The sequence below is a fragment of the Carassius carassius genome, chromosome 22, assembly GCF_963082965.1.
Source record: "Carassius carassius chromosome 22, fCarCar2.1, whole genome shotgun sequence".
Taxonomy (NCBI): domain Eukaryota; kingdom Metazoa; phylum Chordata; class Actinopteri; order Cypriniformes; family Cyprinidae; genus Carassius; species Carassius carassius.
In genome coordinates, this window is record NC_081776.1 from 15,538,535 (window position 1) to 15,553,096 (window position 14,562).

The window sequence follows — 14,562 nt, forward strand, 5'->3', positions numbered from 1 at the left end:
CTATCAGGGTTCAAACGCAGATAAAATCTTCCATTCACTGAAGATTTGAGTTTCTGCTTCAACTCTCCCTCCAGCTGTCAATCAGCAAAAGCCGGATTCTGATTGGCTTTCGCTGTACCTCAAGCCCCTCCCTCTGTTCCCTGCAGGATCTGTGGTGTTGTGAACTCTGTCAGTCACACTGCAGTGATCCCGACACCCAGCTGTCCCTCATCACTTCTTCCTCAGACTCTAAGGACTTTGATATCCCACAACACATCCCATAATGCTAAGTGCTAACAGGAAGAGACACTCATCACACAGACTGTGGAGGATGGGATGCGGAGAGATGGGAATTAGATGCTGTCAAATGAGAATGTCAAAGTCACTCAAAGTCAAAAAGATACACATTTATGAAACTGCAGAAAACAGCAGGATGAGTTTCATGGAGTCCTTGTTTAGACAATATATATATATATATATATATATATATATATATATATATATATATAAACACATTCAAAGAAAATAAATTTTAGATGAGGATTTTAAACTTATTTAAATTATAGTAAAACTAAAATAGAAAAATTAAAGCTTAACAGAAATACTAATACAACTATTAAAAAATACTATGATATACAAAATATTAATAAATACTATGATAACATGTAAATAACGCTGCATAAATTCAGTTTAACTGAAACAATGAAACAAAAATATCAGGAAGGGGCCTATATCCAAAAAATGCTATTTAAATAGTAAAATTACATCAGTAGCATTTAAAAGACTTCCATTGCAAGCGGTTTACTATAATTTGATACTATGTTTATTTTGCGAATAGATTTGTGTGTAGAGCAGGTGTAACTGAGCAGCTTTTATTGAATGTGTGTTTTTCTGGTGTGTCTGCAGGGAGCCGCTCTGATCCGGATGTTGGCTAACGTCATGGGACAGCCGCTATTCCAGAGAGGCCTCAATGTAAGTCAACACGTTTCTTTCATCTTTTCTCTTTGTGGTCACAGATGACTTCACACGCATGCACGTATTACTCCTAATGTGTTATGAATATGTTTATAAGACTCTATTTATGAATTACACATTTTGCATAAGTGCAGCTTTAACAGAAATTGTGGCATAATACCTAAAATTTACTTCTTTTTTTTCAAAATTAAAATTCTTGTTAAATCCTTTGAATTATACACACACACACACACACACACACACACACACACACACACACACACACACACACACACACACACACACACACACACTTGAATATCTCAGCAAATGTTCAGTTCTCAAGCCCCCTAAGGCTGTTCTGAGTGTCTCGTATGTTTTTGCTACGAGCGTTTGGGATATTATGCATCCGTGTTGGTTTACACGTGTTTCTTATCATTTGAGCTACAACAGCTTGTTGTCTCGTCGCGTGCTGCCATCACGCTTGAGGTGAAACAATCAGACAAGTGATTAAACATGTTCATGTCAGAAATGAATTTCATATCTGAAACATTCACAATCAGGAGTTTCAGAATCATTCTCTGTGTTAAACCGGTGAACAGAAACACATCCGCTGCATTAAAGCACATATATATCTGACATTATGTAGACGTGTTGATGTCAGTAGGTGAACAGCGTGAGGCTTTTATTTAGCTGTTTGTTTATAGTCACATGGTCGTCTGCTCCAGCTGAAGTGTTTTTAAGATCTCTGAATCTCTTACTGTGTCCGTCTAGCAATCAGACCTCCTCTGGAGTGAGCAGCAGATCTCTTTATGTATTATTAGAGAGTATTAATCATTTTGTGGACACCATATGGCTGCTACATGAAACTACATCCTGTAATGTGGTTAAAAGATCTGGGCAGTGAATAAACAGGCTGCAGTTTTGAATCCAGTGAGAGTCAGTCTGTAATTTAATAAATGTAAATGAGTTAAAGGTACAAATCGCTCCTTTTTTAACACGTGAGTTCACACAGTTTCAGAGCTGTGACACAGATCCATGTAAATCACCTTTCAAAACTCATTTCACTTCTTTATGCCCGAGATGCCGTCAATGATCAGTCAGTGATCAGAGCTGTTTTCTGTGTTATTTTTGTTGTTGTGGTTCAGTGTTGCTGGAAGAGCAATCAGGTCATGTTTTCTGCAGAGCAACACATTTAATGCTTCATTTACAGATGTAACATCTGCGCATTCAATCTTTATATCATTGTACAAATACATGTCAGAATAGTAGACTGATGTGTCTAATGCACATGTCGGTGTCCATTTATCTTGAACTGGTTAAAACTGTAATAAGTGTGGGTTTTGTGCAATATGTACTATAATAAACCTGTTGGATTATTAACAACATCAATTTACTTTCTAATCAATTCAGTCTGAATCTTAGTTAAAATCAATAAAATCAATAAATCAAAACATGCTGGGGGAATATATGGATTATCTAAATATCAGTATTAGCTTACTGTTAATTCTTTATAGTTTTATCCTTTTAAAAATATTTTTGAAAAGTTTATGTTTATCTTATGTTTATGCACAGTATATTTGATCTTTTATGAAAATGAAACAGAACACAATAACATTTCATAATACACAATAATTCCTGACCAGTGTGTAGAGAGCGGAGACAAACATAAATTTATTAAATAATTACATTTTAATAATTTTTTTCTTTGAACTTATTATTGTATTAATTAATAATTCTAAATAAAATTATCACATTTTACTATGTTGTTGTTGTTTTTTGTTATTTATTATGTATTCTTTTCAACTTCTTTTTTTTAACTGATTCAAGTTCAAAATATTTTTGATAATATTATTTTTATCATTTTCTTTAAGCTTTTTCTTTGTGTTAATCAGTTTAATCATAGTTTTATTGATTTATTTATACATGTATGCATGTATGTATGTATGTTTGTTTTCTTTTCTCTGTTTCCTACACATCTGCCTGTGATCCAGCTCTCCGCTCTCATCTGCTGTCTATCTTTTTCTGTTCACTGAAGCTCATTTCATTCTCTCTGTGTGTCTTTTGCTCTGTGTGGCTTCTCTTCTCCTCCTCGTGTCTTTGCAAAATTGAAGCAGCAAACAGTCCTGAATGCTGAACAGTTCAGAAGCAGCAGTTGGACTTTAGTCTCGCCCGGACCACCATTAACCATCCCTATCTCTCTCTCTCTCTCTCTGTAAGGATGAGGGTGTCTTCACTGGTGGATGAGCAGGTGGATGAATGTCTCTTATAAAAGAATAGAGGGAGTCATAAATGAAGTCTAGGGCTCATAGAGCTGACCGGAGTGATGAAGCACTCCCTTCTCATTTACACACACTGCTCATCGCTTTTAAAACCACTTTCTGATGGATCATATTATGGAATGTAGGAAATATTCATTCCAGCTGGAAATGTGCAAAGCTTGACCTATGAATAGCAGAGGACAAGTGTGCTCCTGCCCTGAAGAAATAAAATTCAGTGTGTTGCAGTTCTTCATCCTCCGTGTGATTTGGATCCAGGGCAAGCTCCTTCCCTGGATTGGGTGCTTCATATTCTTGTTTGTCTGCTCTCTGACTTGGAGAATGGCAGACTATGAGATTCCCCGTGGATGTTGTGGGCTAATAATTCATTTTGATCAGGGATGAAATAGCCATATACTTAGTTCAATTTGCCAACATTCTGGAAACAGAGAAGACCCATTTTCCCATCTTCCTCTTTTTCTCCCAGCAGCCTCATTCTTACTCTTTTCTGTCTCTCTCATGGGAACTCTGAATATCTCTGTCTGTCTCTGTGTGATTGATGGGGAGAATAGGTAAACACTGCACCTCACCAAACAATTTAGCTTCATTGTCTCAAAATTACTTTCATATGCAAGAGAATTGTAGACATATTTCTTCTTGAATTACTTTTGAGGGAATCCATTCAGCTGGATGAATAATGAATTATTTATGATCTCCTTTGACTGTTGTGATGAAAGCTCTTGCAGAAAACTTGTGTTTTAGCTCTGGGGGATTTACATATCGAAAGTGATCAATCTTTTGTCTCCCTTTTTGATAGTAATTTGGCTTTGCAAAATCAGAAACCAAAACCGAATGTGTCTACAATATCTGATGAAAGAACATTCAGGATAGTATTCTGTCCCGAAGAGTGTCAGAGTAATGTCTTGGTTACGTATGTATGGTAACCCTCGATCCCTGAAGGAGGAATTCCATCACGTCCCAGTTTGTCGGTCATCCGACGTGACCTCGAGAGTGACCGAATGAAAGTGAACTATCCATTGCTAATTAGAGTAAATTTCTTACATACACAACCATCCCACTGGAATATGTTGAGTTATGAAATGAGTCTTTAGATCTGCTCCAAGCTGTTGATGTATGCAAATAAAAAGTTAAATGACCATGTCCTTTATACAAGATAGTCATATTTATTAAGTAATTTATTAATAATATTAAATCAAAATGTAAGATTTGAACCAAATAATAAATATGATTTGGAAAAATTTAACAACATTTTAATGAGTTGGTATGTATTTATTTTCATTTTTATTTTTATTTTTATTTTTATTTTAGACTGATTTTTTGCATCATAAGTAAACTCTCATCATCAAAGCTTTTCCAAAAGTTAAAGAGTGGCATTATGCTGTCTATTAAAATAACTTGGCCAACAAATAAATGAATAAGAGAAGCAGTCGTCAGTAAAATGACAGGAACACAAAAAAGATTGGGGTTGGACTGCTATGAACTTTAATTGATTCTTTGCAGCCTCTTCTTTTGGAAGTGAAAATAAAATGAATTTACTTCCACCGTGCAGGAGACAGAGCTTCTGCTCGACATGATGTTAACCACATGAACAAGCTACAGTGTTTGAGGAAAGGCCAAGTTGTTCACGGCCAGCCAATGTAGAACATAGGTGGACATTATGCAAATGTGTTACTCTGTGATGTGTAGCTGTCGAAAGTGGGATTCAAATTACTGACGACTCGTTCAGGCGGTTCAGAGTCGATTCTTTCTTTTGGGAGACAATAACTTTATGTAAACAGTAGAAGTTGTTAGGATTGTCTGCTTCCTGTCTCTCTATAAGAGCTTTTGGTCACTAAACAGTGGTGGGTGACAACACATTCAATGAAATACACATTTTTAGGCCAAGCAGACTGAAAATTGTCAAGACCAACATAAAATGGATCATGGCTGCTATGCAAATTTACAAAACATATACCAAACTTCATATTTAAATATGTAAATATTTTTATTTATTTATTTCGTTTTATTTTAGATAATTATGCCTTTAAAAAAGTATAAAGGAATTTTGAAACCAGTCAGTTGTATGTCACATGCAGAGGACATGCAGTTTTTTGACAGTTTGCTCTCTTGACTCCAGCAACAGGAAGCGGATTACAGTTGACGGGTTTATTGCTCACGGTCACTCAAGAGTTATCGAGGAATCTCATATACAGCAGGGAAAAGGCTTCCCACCAGATGTTCTTATCAGATGAATGTAAATGTGCTCTCCAGGATCAGACTCCTTCTTCATGTCGCCCACCGTATCACTGAGACTGCAGGGCCAAAAAGAAACACTGATAATATAGCGTTTGGCGTTTAACAAATTAAAGTCTGACACCCACCGGTGTCTTAGCTTCAATAATACACTACAATACAGATATTACATCCACTTTTCTATGCAGATTTGTCTGTTTGATGCTGAGGCACTTTTATTATGCACTTATTGCACTTAGTCTGTTTGAGATCTTTCCTATCTTCGCAAAAATCTGAGTATATATATATATATATATATATATATATATATATATATATATATATATATATATATATATACAACCCAAATTCCGGAAAAGTTGAGACGTTTTTTAAATTTTAATAAAATGAAAACTAAAAGACTTTCAAATCACATGAGCCAATATTTTATTCACAATAGAACATAGATAACATAGCAAATGTTTAAACTGAGAAAGTTTACAATTTTATGCACAAAATGAGCTCATTTCAATTTTGATTTCTGCTACAGGTCACAAAATAGTTGGGACGGGGCATGTTTACCATGGTGTAGCATCTCCTTTTCTTTTCAAAACAGTTTGAAGACGTCTGGGCATTGAGGCTATGAGTTGCTGGAGTTTTTCTGTTGGAATTTGGTCCCATTCTTGCCTTATATAGATTTCCAGCTGCTGAAGAGTTCGTGGTCGTCTTTGACGTATTTTTCGTTTAATGATGCGCCAAATGTTCTCTATAGGTGAAAGATCTGGACTGCAGGCAGGCCAGGTTAGCACCCAGACTCTTCTACGACGAAGCCATGCTGTTGTTATAGCTGCAGTATGTGGTTTTGCATTGTCCTGCTGAAATAAACAAGGCCTTCCCTGAAATAGACGTTGTTTGGAGGGAAGCATATGTTGCTCTAAAACCTTTATATACCTTTCAGCATTCACAGAGCCTTCCAAAACATGCAAGCTGCCCATACCGTATGCACTTATGCACCCCCATACCATCAGAGATGCTGGCTTTTGAACTGAACGCTGATAACATGCTGGAAGGTCTCCCTCCTCTTTAGCCCGGAGGACACGGCGTCCGTGATTTCCAACAAGAATGTCAAATTTGGACTCGTCTGACCATAAAACACTATTCCACTTTGAAATAGTCCATTTTAAATGAGCCTTGGCCCACAGGACACGACGGCGCTTCTGGACCATGTTCACATATGGCTTCCTTTTGCATGATAGAGCTTTAGTTGGCATCTGCTGATGGCACGGCGGATTGTGTTTACCGACAGTGGTTTCTGAAAGTATTCCTGGGCCCATTTAGTAATGTCATTGACACAATCATGCCGATGAGTGATGCAGTGTCGTCTGAGAGCCCGAAGACCACGGGCATCCAATAAAGGTCTCCGGCCTTGTCCCTTACGCACAGAGATTTCTCCAGTTTCTCTGAATCTTTTGATGATGTTATGCACTGTAGATGATGAGATTTGCAAAGCCTTTGCAATTTGACGTTGAGGAACATTGTTTTTAAAGTTTTCCACAATTTTTTTACGCAGTCTTTCACAGATTGGAGAGCCTCTGCCCATCTTTACTTCTGAGAGACTCTGCTTCTCTAAGACAAAGCTTTTATAGCTAATCATGTTACAGACCTGATATCAATTAACTTAATTAATCACTAGATGTTCTCCCAGCTGAATCTTTTCAAAACTGCTTGCTTTTTTAGCCATTTGTTGCCCCCGTGCCAACTTTTTTGAGACCTGTAGCAGGCATTAAATTTTAAATGAGCTAATTAAGTGGATAAAAGTGTAAAATTTCTCAGTTTAAACATTTGCTACGTTATCTATGTTCTATTGTGAATAAAATATTGGCTCATGTGATTTGAAATTCCTTTAGTTTTCATTTTATTAAAATTTAAAAAACGTCCCAACTTTTCCGGAATTCGGGTTGTATATATATATATATATATATATATATATATATATATATATATATATATATATATATATATATATATATATATATATATTCACTTTTACCAAGCGTTTACCAAATTTACCATGCTTTTTGGGCATTTACTATGTTAACAGCAGAAAAGTGAAGTGGAATGATATGTAGCCTAAATACATCTACAGTATATGGATAATATTAGCATATATCTGAACAATCTTTTTTTTTTTTTTAAGAATGTTGAAGTTTTTATTGCTTGAGTCAATTTTATGTTTCTCCTATTAATTTTTTTTTTTTCGTTTTCAAAATTGAACAGGACCTATGCTTATTTTTAATGTGAGCAGTTTGACCATCTTTTATGTCTTGCTTCTGATTTGTATGTTATTCATGACACACTGATGCAGCATCGACTCGAACAACATAATCAGCCTCTAATTGGCCTCCTTATGGTCCTTCTTGATCTGACAGCCAATCAAACCCTAACATCTGCTGCTAATTTGCACAAGTTCAGCTTGAACCATGAGGATTGGTAATGTTATTGTTTGGGCTTATTTGGTTTCCCAAGTTCACTGTTCCCGTCCAAGTCCAATTGATTTCTCTTCCAATATTGATCTCTGTCTCTGTCTGTTTGCAGGATTACTTGATGACACACATGTACGGGAACGCGGCGAGAGATGACTTGTGGAACAAATTCTCTGAGGTGAGATTTTATTCATCTTCTGGTTGTGAGACCTCCATTGCGAGCAGGAATCAGTGCTGGGGTCAGTCAGTGTTGAGCAGCAAGTGAAACTGTCTGTGTTCAACCTACTTAAATTCACACAGTGCATCACCTGCAGGCAGGTGTTCAGAGATTCATGCGCTGCATATAAGTCAGAGGCAATTATGTAACTGCATATCATCAGCGGTGCACAAATTTATGCCAATACACCACCTACTCACATCAACACATTAGGGAAAGACTTTGATATGGAGGCTGGGTTGTGTTTGATAGTCTGCTTTTACTAGACACTGAAGCCAGTCGCCACCATTTGCGCCATTTAGAATTTCAGCCGCCGCCAGCCAATAATTTCCTAAGGCAAATTGAGCCGCCATCTGATAAAGTTTGGCTGAGCCGGCTAGAATTATTTGCATCAAATAATAATTCTATCACATAGAGACATACACACACGAAATATATAAACAATACACGAGATCTATTTTCCCACTGGTTTCATAACAGCACAGTCTTGTGCTCGTAGCTATGATACACAGACTCACAGTGAATTGACGACCAATTAAAATTGCTCGTTTTCCGTACAGAAGTAATATACGTGATATTACTGCAGTAACAAACCACCGTTTCCACATTGCTAATTCACGACGCATGCTTCAGTGTAGGCTACATTGAAGTGAAATGTGCAAAACTTTGTCCAAAATAATACTGATAACAGTGTGTGTTTATATTAAGGCGAGACACGGCAGGCACAAACATCGTTTTTTGTTTTTGTTTTTGTTTTTTGGTCAATTTTGAGATTTTTGGATATTTGTCTTCAATAACTTCTTCTTTCAGACTTTTGATGAAAAAAGTCCGAAATACACATTTAGGTCTTTATTTTACTACACTTCGTCTGTTTACGTCTGTAGATTTCTCATAAATTCAACAAAAGTTTGCGTTCTTAACATACTTCTCCGCGATCTCTGCCGTCACCCTCTCATCACATGAACCGTTAAGCTCTCTCTCTTCTGTACAATCCTGTTGGATCCAAATATGGTCATTTCCTTTTTATCAGCAAACAATCGTGAAAGTAAAAAGACTGAATGCGCGATCTCATTGGCTGATGATAAATCTTTAAAGCCCGTTTTCTCAAAATGACCTTTCTCTCATACTCCAAGTCCGAAATCTCCACTTCAGTAGTACCTAGTTATATTATGAAGACATTTACAGAGGGATTTGTAAATATATTATTCCTAGCCTGATATATAACATTTTATTCCAAAAAATATGGCGAAAATCATTTTTTAAGGCTATTGATACAGTATATTCTGATTTACAGGATAACAAAAGTAGATATCCATAAATCCCTCTGTAATTTTTCCCCCATCTAATATGTGAACACAATGAAAAAATATTTATAATATATATATTTTTAACCTGGCTTTATCCAATACTCAGATTTCGTTTTTTTTTTAATATATGCAAATTAGCAGATATTTAATTAGATATTGCCTAATTTGCATTGTGAAATGCATTGTAGGCTATTTGAAAATGTTTAGTAGCATACAGACTACAAAATAAATATGTGCATACGTTGTGAAAGTAAAATCTGTTGTTTTCTTTATTGCATTGTATTGCATTTTGTAGAAATATAGTGTAAGCCATGCATTGCTTGGAAAGATTGAGATCTAGTTAATCAGTATAACATAGACATCTGTAGACACGAAGTGGCAGCTTCAGCCATTTGCAGCTATGAAAAGTTTGGCGGCTGCAGCAGCCATTTAGGTTTTGGCTGAGCCAGCTAGCCAGCCAATAACTTCATCAGCCAGCCATTATTCTCAAAATAAATGGCTTCGGGCTGTAGCTTTTACACTTGAGGTTGCACTTAGAATGGAAACGCTTTCTAAAGGAGAAGGTGACTATTGATCCAGAAATCTGATCACTGAAACCTGCTAAATGTAAATGGTCACAAAACTGATAATGAAGGCTTGCTGCTGCTGATTTTGGTGATTTGAGTTAACTTGTTCATTACTTGAATCTTAACAGACCCGATTAGTGAAGTGTCACATAATTGCCGACAAGCCTGATGAGTCTCTCAGATTAAACATGAGCATCTGCCCTTCAGCTCAGGTGTAGCAAATAATAAGCCAAGAAAAGTAAAAAAAAAAAATACTTAAAATAACAAATCTGCTGAATGAGAGTTTACCTATTTAGATGCTACACTCGGGCCTGAAAAATACAAATTTTGTCATGAGTGCCCACCTATGAAAAGTCGCTTCTATACCCACCCCCTGACAGAAAGAAATTTTTCCTGTAGGTATTTTTCCTATTATCTGCTAAATCAGTTTCTCTGTCTTTTAGTAGTACCATAAAAGCTTAGCAACCATATTGTTACTGGCATACTTCATTTCCCATAATTCCTATAGTTTAGTTACTGGAACAACAAATGCTGCAATGCTAATGCAAAGTTCCTAATTTAATAAAATAATTGTATTTAATAATTTAATAATAAAAACCTGTTTAAATTATACAATACACATATGCTAAACAAATGCTAGGATTGCCCTATTGTTTCTTTATAAGCCATATCCTCAGAATCAACAGAACACCTTTATGTATGGAGGTGACGTGACATATTAGCAAGGTGACCCATACTCAGAATTTGTGCTCTGCATTTAACCCATCCAAAGTGCAAACATGCTGCAGTGAACACACACACACTGTGAACACACACCCGGAGCAGTATCAAGTAAGGGTATCAACTGATGAAATGTAGCAATAGTAATATTTGGTCAGATAACAATATGAATTGAAGCTGGACACGTGGTGCTAAAGGATGCTAATATGCTAGATCATCTGCACGGTGCTGTTATTAATAATACAGACTTAATTTGTAAGCATAAATATCTAATATGTAAGATTTAAGCTTTTAAAGAGGCGCATTAAATGGAAAAAGGTAAATTAAGACACTAAATAGCGACTGTGAAGTAAGCGGTTTTAGCCAACATCCATAATCACAGTCAAGTTAATAGTTGGGTTCAAGTCATCAGCTCACAGCACAGAGATGTGCTTTTAAAGTAAGAAAACTCTCAGCAAGTCCTCTCTCACTCGTCTCACAAAGTGTCATGACTTTAATGAGATTACTTTCAAGCGTAATCTCAAAGTTATTATAGTTTGTAATGGAACAGCAGGACATTTAGCAGCTATCAGCGTTGTATAAAGCGTTTTGTCATTCACATTACTCTCCAAAATCCCAGCTGATGGCCTCTTCTTCATTTTCTCTTTCAAAACAGAATGTATTTGAAGGTGAATTTATGTGAAGGGGCCAGACCTGGACCTCTGTCTCTATCCTCTCAGTGGCCGTGTTTGTCAGACACTGATGAATTTAGCTACATTAACAGTCTGTGACAGCCCATCATCTAATGAATACTGATATGCGCTGTGTTCATTAGCTATTCATGAAATCCAATTTGCTGCAATAATCTGGCAGTGCTAGAGCCCACAAAGCCCTTTGTCAAGCTCACGACCCATCGCCGGACAGGCTTTTTTTTTTCTTTAATTATATCCACCAGGGCAAAGGTACAGTAGCTTCCTGAAAGCCGTCATATATGTAGGAACATCAGCTGCTATCATCAGCCTCTGCAGAGCCTCTTCTTTATGCACACAGTCAACAAAACATGAGTCATTGACAGCTGTGAGAAGTCGTCCGTTTCATTGGTTGTTTTTTAATAGCCGAGTCATCTCAGACAAGCTTGGTTAGTCTCCGATTTTAATTATCATAATGTCAGAATCATCTGCTTTAAGCAAGAGTGTCCAAGCTACACTGGATAAGGTAAGTGCACATACTTAACTGATCTACTCAGGTTGACGTTTGCAGAATGCAAGAGAGCCTGACAGAGCACTTTTATTTCCCAAGGGTCTCCACAACACACTAAATCTCCACCGGTTTACAACCATTTTTTAAAGAAACTACCAATTGACCCCAGTAAACATAAAATGCTGCACCTCTTTAAAATGCAGTGAAATTAAATGATGGAAAATATCTGTGAAGCCAATGACATTTGCTTTGATCCAAAAACTAGCAAAGCTGCCTCACTGTCTGCAGACATCTGCATTAAGCCTGAAATTAAATCTCAAAATACCGACTTTACATGCATGCTAACAAGGATGCTAAAGACTACAGCCTCTACCATTAGTCATAGTGCACCTTTTTAGGGCTGGGTAATTTATGGACAAAATTTTTTTTCTTAATATTTTGAATGTTTCAAAATGCACAATATTTTGCAGTCACCTACTATACCATTATTTTTAAAAATAGATACTGATTTGAAAATAGATGAAATTCCATAAAACATTAAAATGTCCCTCATACATAGAACAGAGAACTTTTGAAAACAATTCATGAAAACTGCCAGTTGTCCACCTCGTTGAGCCATTTATAATAGCATTTTTTAAGAATAAGGAGGAACTGTGTAGGCAGTGTATTTCCTTCAGGGACAAAAGTCATTAATGAGCCATGAGATCCAATTTTATGTTTTACTTCTTTAAAATAGGAGGAGCAGCTTCCTCTGAAGAAATCAAATTCTGCTCTTTTACAAGCGTTTCTCTTGAATAGAGAGATTAGAAAACTGGAAATTGCCTTGTGATGTTTCTGCATATGCAGTTTAAGAGAACAGTGTAGTTTAATCACCTTTCACTAAGAGGTTTTAATTAAAAGTCCTGAAAGTGTTTTTTTTTTTCTTTTTTTTTTTTTACACTGGGCTCGTTTGAAAAACATACTTCTACCTACATTTTTGCAAAACGTCAAATGTTTTTATTCCTTTTCACACATATTATGGTTAGAGTTATCAAATAACAAATACTTGCACAATATTATGTTATGACCTTAAAACACATGCAGTGCATTGTAAACTTATTAATACACTTTCACGTTTGTATCTTGCGTAGTAAGCTTGCTCGGTAGCTTACCTGGTACAGCAATGCAGTTGTGATGTGGCTTGTTCGGTTATGGGTCTTGTAAAACACGAGTAACGACAAATCTGTTTTTAACGTTTGCTTTTGTCAACAATATATCAGTTAGGTTTTACAAGCAAAATAGCTTATAGCACCACTCACTGGACATTTCAGTTCGCGACATTTCCCTTCAGATTTGCATTAAAAAAAAACAACTAACATAAACCACCATAACTCAATGCATTTACACTTTCAGACACTTATCTATTTACTTGGCACCTTTTACTCTGGAAATCTGTATGTGTATGATGTATTTTAATGTATATACCATATTTTGTTTTACAGGCCATGCAGCGGGAGGGAAAGGACATCAACATCACGCAGGTCATGGACCGCTGGACCCTGCAGATGGGCTACCCTGTCGTCACCATCAGCAAGAACGACAGTCTTGACAACAGTGTCACCATCTCACAAGAGCACTTCGTTTATGACACGGATGCTAAGATCCAGAATCCTGAGCTGTTCAACAAAAGGTAGTCTGCCATATGTCAATCATGAGAGGTTGTTGAAACTCCATCAGTCAACTGACCCCTTGACATTGATTCTCCATGAGCTCATACATCCTTGCAGAAATCCACCATAATATATGGAGCAGAGGAGTGTACGTTTGCTGAACACTGCAATACTGAATAATGTAAAAAGCCTATAGTCAGTGATTCTCCTCCCTGAATTCACTGATAGCTTCCCGTGATCAGATCAAGCTCAGACAGAAAAGAAAAAAAAATCTACAGTACCCACATGGAAAGAACCTATATGTGGATATATGCGCATATATGAAACCTATATGCAGTGTATATGCACATATGTGCTGCATATATGCACATATATGATAATATATATGCTGCATATATCCGCATATATGCAGCATATATGCGTATATATACTGCATATATGCTGCATATATGCGTATATATGCCACATATAGGCAAAATAAAGGTGCATATATGTGCATATACAGGAAATCTAGGTCTCCTGTATTGCTTCTTCATATCCACATATAAGCCTTATACATACAAGATATGTCTTCTAGCTAATGGCAGGATCTGGGCCCGGTTTCCCGATAACGTTCACTCTTAGCGCGCTAAGAAGACATCGAAAGATATATCTTACCAAAGTTGTTGATGTTTCTAAGTGTGTTCCCCGAAGTGTCCCTTAGGAAGCTTCTTAGCACGCTGCCTCTTACGTCCGACGTTACAAGAGCGCTGTCCAAAGTCAGGGTGCTGAATTAGTTGGCATCGATTGCTCATGAATCAATTTTCCACTTCACATGAAGGTGCATTACAGCGTTAAGAAAGACAACACGTTATATGCAAATGAAACATTCCTCAAATTATTACAGTAACATTTATTTTAACATAGTTTAAGTTATCAGTAGAATATAGACTATAAATTAAATTATCAAATGGTCAGTAATTTGTTCACACGATAGGCTATGTTGTGACGGTTAGACGAACCGAGTATCCCTCACTAA

General features: G+C 36.6%; 1 protein-coding gene across 2 annotated transcripts in view; it reads left to right on the plus strand.

The window, feature by feature from the left end:
* The window catches only part of LOC132099046 (thyrotropin-releasing hormone-degrading ectoenzyme-like), a 127,529-nt gene that overhangs the window by 72,602 nt on the left and 40,365 nt on the right, over positions 1 to 14,562 (plus strand). For both annotated transcript variants that reach the window (XM_059505437.1, XM_059505438.1), the window contains 3 exons: positions 886 to 951; positions 8,019 to 8,084; positions 13,377 to 13,564. In XM_059505437.1, the coding sequence (XP_059361420.1) occupies positions 886 to 951; positions 8,019 to 8,084; positions 13,377 to 13,564 (320 nt within the window). The remainder of the gene's footprint in view (positions 1 to 885; positions 952 to 8,018; positions 8,085 to 13,376; positions 13,565 to 14,562) is intronic.